The sequence below is a fragment of the Calidris pugnax genome, unplaced genomic scaffold, assembly GCF_001431845.1.
Source record: "Calidris pugnax isolate Ruff unplaced genomic scaffold, ASM143184v1 scaffold135, whole genome shotgun sequence".
Classification (NCBI taxonomy): Eukaryota; Metazoa; Chordata; class Aves; order Charadriiformes; family Scolopacidae; genus Calidris; species Calidris pugnax.
The window spans coordinates 300,660-308,942 of record NW_015090961.1 but is presented as its reverse complement, the minus strand read 5'-3'; the positions used below and the strand labels follow the sequence as shown (position 1 = coordinate 308,942).

Sequence of the window (8,283 nt, the reverse complement as noted above, 5' to 3'; positions counted from 1 at the left end):
CTCTGGACCTGCTGGCAACGCTTCTTTTGATGCAGCCCAGGATGCGATTGGCCTTCTGGGCTGCAGCTGCACACTGCCTGCTCATGTCCAGCTTCTCGTCCACCAGAACCCCCAAGTCCCTTTCCTCAGGGCTGCTTTCCAACACCTCACCCCCTAGTTTGTATTGGTGGCGAGGATTGTTCCGGCCCAGGTGCAGAACCTTGCATTTGCTCTTGTTGAACCTCATGAGGTTCACCTGGGCCCACCTCTCCAGCCTGTCCAGGTCCTTCTGGATGACATCCCGTCCCTCTGGTGTATCGACAACACCACACAGCTTGGTATTGTCCGCAAACTTGCTGATGGTGCCTTTAATCTCCCTGTCTATATCATTGATAAAAATGTTAAACAGCACCGGCCCCAGCACGGACCCTTGAGGAACACCATTTGTGACTGGTTTCCATCTGGACTTTGAGCCACTGAGTACCACCCTCTGGATGCCACCATCCAGCCAGTTCCTTATCCACTGAACAGTCCACCCATCAAATCCGTACCCCTCCAATTTGGCAATCAGGATGTTGTGGGGGACCGTGTCAAAGGCCTTACAGAAATCCAGATAGATGACATCCATAGGTTGCCCCTTGTCTACTGACCAAGTCACTTTATCATAGAAGGCCACTAGGTTAGTTGTTCTAATTCTTTCTTCAGCGATTCAGAGAGATGTACTTTAGTTGTCCCCTGGGGAGGCAGAGGGATGAGGAGCCGTCCCCGCGTTGCCTGTGAAGCTGAAGGGGTTGATTCCTGGCTCTGTCACAGGTTTTGCTGGCGGGGAAGGGACCTGTGGAAGGACCTTCTTCCGCTACAACGGTCACTAGTGCATAAAACCCAGGGAGATAAGAACCAACGCAGGAATGCAAACCATGTTGTAGATGACTCTGAGATGCCCTTTTCCAGCATGTTAAGTCAGATTCCCCTGGCTTAACCGAGCAGAGAGGCTCAAGCCCAGAGTGCTGGCTCTCTAATCCTGCTTACGCCCAGGGGCATTAGCTGCCAGAGGATTTGCTTCTCCCCTGAGCGCACCGCCTGCTCTGCTCTGTCTGCTGGTATCCCTTGGGTGAGTTGTAGGAAGAGGCCAAAGCTACAGTAACTTCCCTGTCAAAACTAGTTTCAAAGCAGCCTGTGGGGCTGTTGGTGGCAAGTACCATGAGTGGCACAGTGTGAGCTAAGCTGTGCCCCAGGGCCGTGCTGGCTCACGTTGGCCAGGCTGCCTTGGTGGCCCTCCTGCTGGGAGCTGGAGTGGCTTTGAGGTAGTTCCTCCCTTTAAAAATGACTTTCCAAAGGCCTCTGCCACATCCTGAGTACATTGGCCTCCTGTCTTTGGCCAGGGCTTTCACCAGGTCATTTGTACTTCACTCATTTGTTGTTTCTTTGGTTACAGTCCTTGAATAACTTCTGCAGTCAGATTGGAGACGATCGCCCGCTGTCCTACTGCCACTTCAGCCCCAACTCCAAACTCCTCGCTACGGCCTGTTGGTATGTTCTCTGTCACAGCAGTTGCTGCAGGGGCTGGGAGAGCAGGAGTGAAGGAGAAGGGTGTTATTGGAGACCTGTGAATTGTGAGAGTTCAGAAATTATATGTCTTCCTGCTCTGAGCTCTGTCTTCACCCCATTTTAGAGCTTAGCAGAGGTTTGAGTCTGTCGGTCTGGGTGGTTGGTTGCCCAAAGCGTGGTGGTATTTTAAGCCATTGCAGAACCCCCCGGGAGGGTTTGGAGCTCTGTGTTTGAGCTCTTCTTTTTGCCATTCCTGTCTACGCTGACGTCTGTTTCTTGTGTTCAACAGGAGTGGGTTGTGCAAGCTCTGGTCCGTGCCCGACTGCAACCTTGTCCACACCTTACGAGGTAGAGAACAACTTTCACTGAGACTCTTTGCTTAGTTCTTTGGTTCCCCTCTGGGTTGAGCTCCCAAATCTGAATTACTTTGTGACTCAAAACACAGTGTTCTTTGGGCAGGTTTTATTCTAATGAGAGCATCCCTCAGGCTCACAGAGCATGGGCACGTGTCTCATAATCAAGAGGAAGCCCTGGCCTTTCTCTTAGATCCAAGACCTGAGTTCGTTGTTTTTCTTTCTGAATGATCTTGTTTTGTTTGGTTTCAAAACCTGGTTTGAGTCATTTTAAGCCAAGTATCAGCATTTTTGGCCAGGTCACATAACAGCAGTGAGGTTCATGGAATCATGGAATTGTCAGAGTTGGAAGGGACCTCTAGAGCCCATCCAGTCCCACTCCCCTGCCAAAGCAGGGCTGCCCAGAGCACAGCACTCAGGAGCATCCAGGCAGGGCTTGAAGATCTCCAGAGAAGGGGACTCCACACCCTCCCTGGGCAGCCTCTGCCAGGGCTCTGCCACCCTCACCCCAAACAAGTTCTTCCTCACATTGCAGTGGAACTTCCCATGGTCCAGCTTGTGCCCGTTGCCCCTCGTCCTGTCCCTGGGAACCACTGGAAAGAGTCCGGCTCCATCCTCCTTCAACCCACCCTTTAGACACTTGGAAGCATGAAGAAGGTCTCCCCTCAGCCTTCTCTTCTCCAGGCTCAAGAGCCCCAGCTCTCTCAGCCTTTCCTCAGCAGGGAGATGCTCCAATCCCTCCATCATCTCTGGTGCCCTACGCTGGACTCTCTCCAGCAGTTCCCTGTCCCTCTGGAACTGGGGAGCCCAGCACTGGAGGCAGGATTCCAGTTGTGGCCTCCCCAGTGCAGAGCAGAGGGGGAGAATGACCTCCCTCCACCTCCTGGCCACACTCTGCCCTACGCAGCCCAGGATCCCATTGGCCTCTTGGCCACAAGGGCCCATTGCTGGCCCATGGAGAGTTCACTGCCCACCAGGACCCCCAGATCCTTCTCCTCAGCAGTGCTTTCCAGGAGATCCACCCCTGACCTCTATTGGTGCCTGAGGTTCTTCCTCACCAGGTGCAGGACCCTACACTTGCCCTTGTTGAATCTCATGAGGTTCTTCTCTGCCCAGCTCTCCAGCCTGTTCAGGTCACACTGGATGGTGGCACAGCCCTTTGGAGTGTTCAGCCAGCCCTCCCAGTTTGGTGACATCAGTGAACTTGCTGAGGGTCCACTCTGTCCCCTTACCCCGATCGTTGATGAATATGTTGGACAAGACTGGGCTGAGTATTGACCCCTGGGGGACACCACTGGTTACAGGCCTCCAGCTCCACCCTGGTCCATTAATCACAACCCTCTTAGTTCTGTCCCAGCCAGCTCTCAGTCTACCTCACCCTTGAACAGTGGTCACAACTTCAACTAAAGACAAATGTAAGGACAAATCTCTTGATTCATGTGTTGAATTTTCACTACGTTTTGAGGGTTACAAACGTGGGTGCTGCTGGAAGTGCAGTTTAGCTGTTTGCAGGAGAGATGTGTCTGGGATGTGGCTGGTAGCTACAAGGCAACTTCACCCAAGGTGGGAGGACAGTGAAAGTGTTCACTGGTACCTGACTAATTAGTAACAACGAAATGCTGTTTTTCTGAAGAACAGGCCGAGTTCATGGAGCAGGTTATGAATGTTGATTTTCCTTTCTCTTAAGGACATAACACCAACGTGGGAGCAATAGTCTTCCATCCCAAAGCCACCATCTCCCTGGACAAGAAGGACGTGAATCTGGCCTCCTGCGCGGCCGACGGGTCTGTCAAACTCTGGAGCCTCGAAAGGTCAGAACGATACCAGACAGGTCACGTTGCTGGTTTGGGGTTACACTTGCCCTTGTTGAATCTCATGAGGTTCTTCTCTGCCCAGCTCTCCAGCCTGTTCAGGTCACACTGGATGGTGGCACAGCCCTTTGGAGTGTTCAGCCAGCCCTCCCAGTTTGGTGACATCAGTGAACTTGCTGAGGGTCCACTCTGTCCCCTTACCCCGATCATTGATGAATATGTTGGACAAGACTGGGCTGAGTATTGACCCCTGGGGGACACCACTGGTTACAGGCCTCCAGCTCCACCCTGGTCCATTAATCACAACCCTCTTAGTTCTGTCACAGCCAGCTCTCAGTCTACCTCACCCTTGAACAGTGGTCACAACTTCAACTAAAGACAAATGTAAGGACAAATCTCTTGATTCATGTGTTGAATTTTCACTACGTTTTGAGGGTTACAAACGTGGGTGCTGCTGGAAGTGCAGTTTAGCTGTTTGCAGGAGAGATGTGTCTGGGATGTGGCTGGTAGCTACAAGGCAACTTCACCCAAGGTGGGAGGACAGTGAAAGTGTTCACTGGTACCTGACTAATTAGTAACAACGAAATGCTGTTTTTCTGAAGAACAGGCCGAGTTCATGGAGCAGGTTATGAATGTTGATTTTCCTTTCTCTTAAGGACATAACACCAACGTGGGAGCAATAGTCTTCCATCCCAAAGCCACCATCTCCCTGGACAAGAAGGACGTGAATCTGGCCTCCTGCGCGGCCGACGGGTCTGTCAAACTCTGGAGCCTCGAAAGGTCAGAACGATACCAGCCAGGACACATTGCTGGTTTGGGGGTTATTTTGTGTTATTAACCATTGGACATTTACCATCCTCCTGCAAATAGAACCTTTTCTTGTCGTTACACCAGTGCAATTCCTGGCCTCAGTATGTGCCACCTTCTTCTGCAGGAAAAGAGATCCCCCTGAGTAGGGGGAGGTGAGGGGAAATGGCCTGAAAAGAATCAAGTCAGAATTGCTGCTGGGCATCAATAAACTGCTTTGGGTGATGGATGGAAGATTTGGAGATTGTTTCATTCTGACCTTTTATTTAGAAGAAAATTTCCCCTCTTGGATATTAAAAAATGAACTTCAGAGTTATTGGGAAATACCAGTATTCAGAGAGGGACCAACCAGATAAATACATGCCCATGGACCATACATCATTCAGGAGTAAAAACAAATGGCTCTGTCCTTGCACAGTGTAGTTTTGGAAGATGCACAGCATCTGTCTGGAGCCTGTGAAGAAGAGAAGGGTGTAGACACTGAACGTTGGCCCTGTTTGAAAAGCAGAGCCCTGCAGAGCAGCTCCCACATCCTCCGTTGTTTATCCTTAGCTGAAAGGCACCGTTTCTAATTGCAGGAGCAGACCTGTGTGAAGGGACAGCTTGGTAATTAGTCTCATGTGAGCACATCTCTAACTGGTCTGCTGGAAAGAAACTCTTAAATGCTCTTCAGGTCTCCTGCTGAAGGCAACTGCCCTGCTACCTGTAATTCTGGGAGAAGAAATAATTTCTCCTGCTGCCTGTAATTCTGGGAGAAGAAATACTCTGTTCTGCCTGCCCTAATTCTGGGAGAAGAAATAATTTCTCCTGCTGCCTGTAATTCTGGGAGAAGAAATAATTTCTCCTGCTGCCTGTAATTCTGGGAGAAGAAATACTCTGTTCTGCCTGCCCTGGGATTCCTTGGAATATCTGGATTTGCTGTAGTTTGGGGTGTGTTCTGTGGAGCGGCAGGAAAACTCCCTGCTGCCCAGGGAGCCCGTGCTTTGTTTCTGCTGTTAGTTCTCTCCAAGTGCTATTAACGAGCGCCTTGTTGATTGGCAAGAAATAATTATCCCAGGAGAACTTTATAACCAATGTGAATGTGGGTCAAGGGGTCTCACTTGGAGCTCTAGCTGTGTGAACAAAAGGCAGAATTCGGAGTCATTAGTGAAGACTCTGATGCTTGTGTTTAATTAGCACCTCTCTTGCTGCCACCGCGATGTTTGCGAAGGCCTGGCTAGAACTGGCCACCTCTGACCAGTGTCCCACCGTTTCTCTTTCTGTTTTTCAGTGATGAGCCGGTGGCAGACATCGAAGGACACAGCATGCGAGTGTCCCGTGTGATGTGGCACCCGTCTGGGAGGTTCCTGGGCACCACCTGGTACGGAGAGGGGGTTATGTGCTTTGTGACATGTTCCCACCAGCTGCCTGGCTGGTAGCCCAGCGGGGACCGCTGCTTGGCCACGGAGGAGCACAGCGAGGGCAAGGGTTGGCCATTCTTGCTGACAGCTGGGCTGTCGCAGTGTAAATAACACAAGTCATTGGGATTCCTTTCTCTGCCCCTCACGTCAGACCCTCCTGGTCCCCAGTTGGAAATAAAAAGCCCACGGAATTAGTGAAATATAGAATCATAGAATTTCCCAGGCCGGAAGGGACCTCCAAAGGTCATCTAGTCTGACCCCCCCGCAGTCAGCAGGGACACCCCCAACTAGACCAGGTTGCCCAGGGCCTCGTCGAGCCTCTCCTTGAATATCTCCAGGGATGGGGCCTCAACCACCTCCCTGGGCAACCTGTTCCAGTGCTCCACCACCCTCCCAGTGAAGAACCCTCTCCTCATCTCCAGTCTAAATCTGTTCCCCTCCAGCTTGAAGCCATTGCCCCTCGTCCTGTCACTGCAGGCCTTTGTAAACAGGCTCTCCCCAGCCTTCCTGTAGGCTCCCTTCAGGTACTGGAAGGCTGCTATTAGGTCTCCCTGGAGCCTCCTCATCTCCAGGCTGAACAACCCCAGCTCCCTCAGCCTGTCCTCGTAGCAGAGGTGCTCCATCCCCCTGATCATCCTTGTGGCCCTCCTCTGGACCCTCTCCATCAGGTCCACGTCCTTCTTATATTGAGGGCTCCAGACCTGCACACAATACTCCAGGTGAGGTCTCACCAGAGCAGAGTAAAGTGGCAGAATCCCCTCTCTGGACCTGCTGGCAACACATCTTTTGATGCAGCCCAGGATGGGATTGCCCTTCTGGGCTGCAGCTGCCCACTGCCTGCTCATGTCCAGCCTTATCCCGTTATTCTCCTCGGAGATACATTTAGTTGGACAAATGCTTTGTTTTTCCAGCTACGATCACTCGTGGCGCTTGTGGGACTTGGAAGCTCAGGAAGAGATTCTCCATCAGGAGGGGCACAGCAAAGGGGTCTATGACATTGCCTTCCACACGGACGGGTCTCTCGCTGGCACGGGGTGAGTTTGCTTGGCAGCACGACTGCACGTGGGATCCCATCGAGGTTTTGTTGCTGCCTGATGCCCCAGCGGTTTCCGCAGGTGAGGCTGAGGGTGCTCCAGCAGCTGCTGAAGTCTCTGATGGGTAATTCACAGAATCACAGAATCTTAGTGGTTGGAAGGGACCTCTGAGATCATCGAGTCCAACCACAAAAAAACAAAAAACCAAAAACAAACCAAAACAAACAAAAAAAAACCAAAAAAAACCCAAAACAAAAAAACCAAAACAAAACCAAAAAAACCCAAAACAAAACACACCACACCAAACGCCCACCAAAAACACCGCACCCACCAACTAAACCCCACACTCAACACCTCACCTTAAACCAATAACCTTGGGCACTAGAGCATGCCCTGAAGAGCCACGTCTACACGGTTCTTAAATCCCTCCAGGGGTGGTGACTCCACCACCTCCCTGGGCAGGCTGTTCCAGGGCCTGACCACCCTCTCAGTAAAGTAGTTCTTTCTAATATCTAATCTAAATCTCCCCTGCCCCAACTTCAGACCATTTCCTCTGGTCTTGTCGTTCGTCCTTTGGGAGAAGAGGCCAACACCTGCCTCTCTACACCCTCCTTTCAGGTAGTTGTAGAGGGCAATGAGGTCTCCCCTCAGCCTCCTCTTCTCCAAACTAAACATGCCCAGTTCCCTCAGCCTCTCCTCATAGGACTTGTTCTCCAGGCCCCTCACCAGCTTGGTGGCTCTCCTCTGGACACGCTCCAGCACTTCAATGTCTTTCCTGGGCTTCTGTCTTCTCAGAGGCCTGGATGCCTTTGGCCGGGTGTGGGACTTGCGCACGGGACGCTGCATCATGTTTCTAGAAGGCCACCTGAAGGAGATCTACGGGGTGAACTTCTCCCCAAACGGGTAAGAAAGGGCCTTGCATGGTTTACAAAGGAGCTCCGAGTCCAAACGGTGACGTGTTCTTCCTCTGCCCCCTGGCAGGTACCACGTGGCCACGGGCAGCGGTGACAACACTTGCAAGGTGTGGGACCTCCGCCAGAGGAAGTGCATCTACACCATCCCTGCCCATCAGAACCTGGTCACGGGGGTCAAATTTGAACGTAAGTGTCTCCTGCCTGATATTCCTTATCCTGCCTGTCCTAAGCTGAGGTGGCAGGGGATGGGGCAACTCAAAAACCACACCTTCAGGTCCAAAAGGCCTGGTTAGCGGAGAAGATCTGTCACGTTTTTATTTGAAAATCTAATTATTTTTTTTTTCTCATTTCTTTTTTCTCATCCTCCTCTGCCCGCAGCCAATCACGGCAACTTCCTGCTCACGGGCGCCTATGACAACACGGCAAAGATCTGGACT

At 51.7% G+C, this 8,283-nt stretch overlaps 1 protein-coding gene across 1 annotated transcript in view; it reads left to right on the top strand.

Moving 5' to 3' along the window:
* The window catches only part of PRPF4 (pre-mRNA processing factor 4), a 24,675-nt gene that overhangs the window by 5,434 nt on the left and 10,958 nt on the right, over positions 1 to 8,283 (top strand). The window contains exons 7-13 of the mRNA XM_014952401.1: positions 1,415 to 1,509; positions 1,817 to 1,875; positions 3,568 to 3,691; positions 5,769 to 5,858; positions 6,810 to 6,932; positions 7,728 to 7,835; positions 7,914 to 8,032. Coding sequence (XP_014807887.1) covers positions 1,415 to 1,509; positions 1,817 to 1,875; positions 3,568 to 3,691; positions 5,769 to 5,858; positions 6,810 to 6,932; positions 7,728 to 7,835; positions 7,914 to 8,032 — 718 coding nt within the window. The remainder of the gene's footprint in view (positions 1 to 1,414; positions 1,510 to 1,816; positions 1,876 to 3,567; positions 3,692 to 5,768; positions 5,859 to 6,809; positions 6,933 to 7,727; positions 7,836 to 7,913; positions 8,033 to 8,283) is intronic.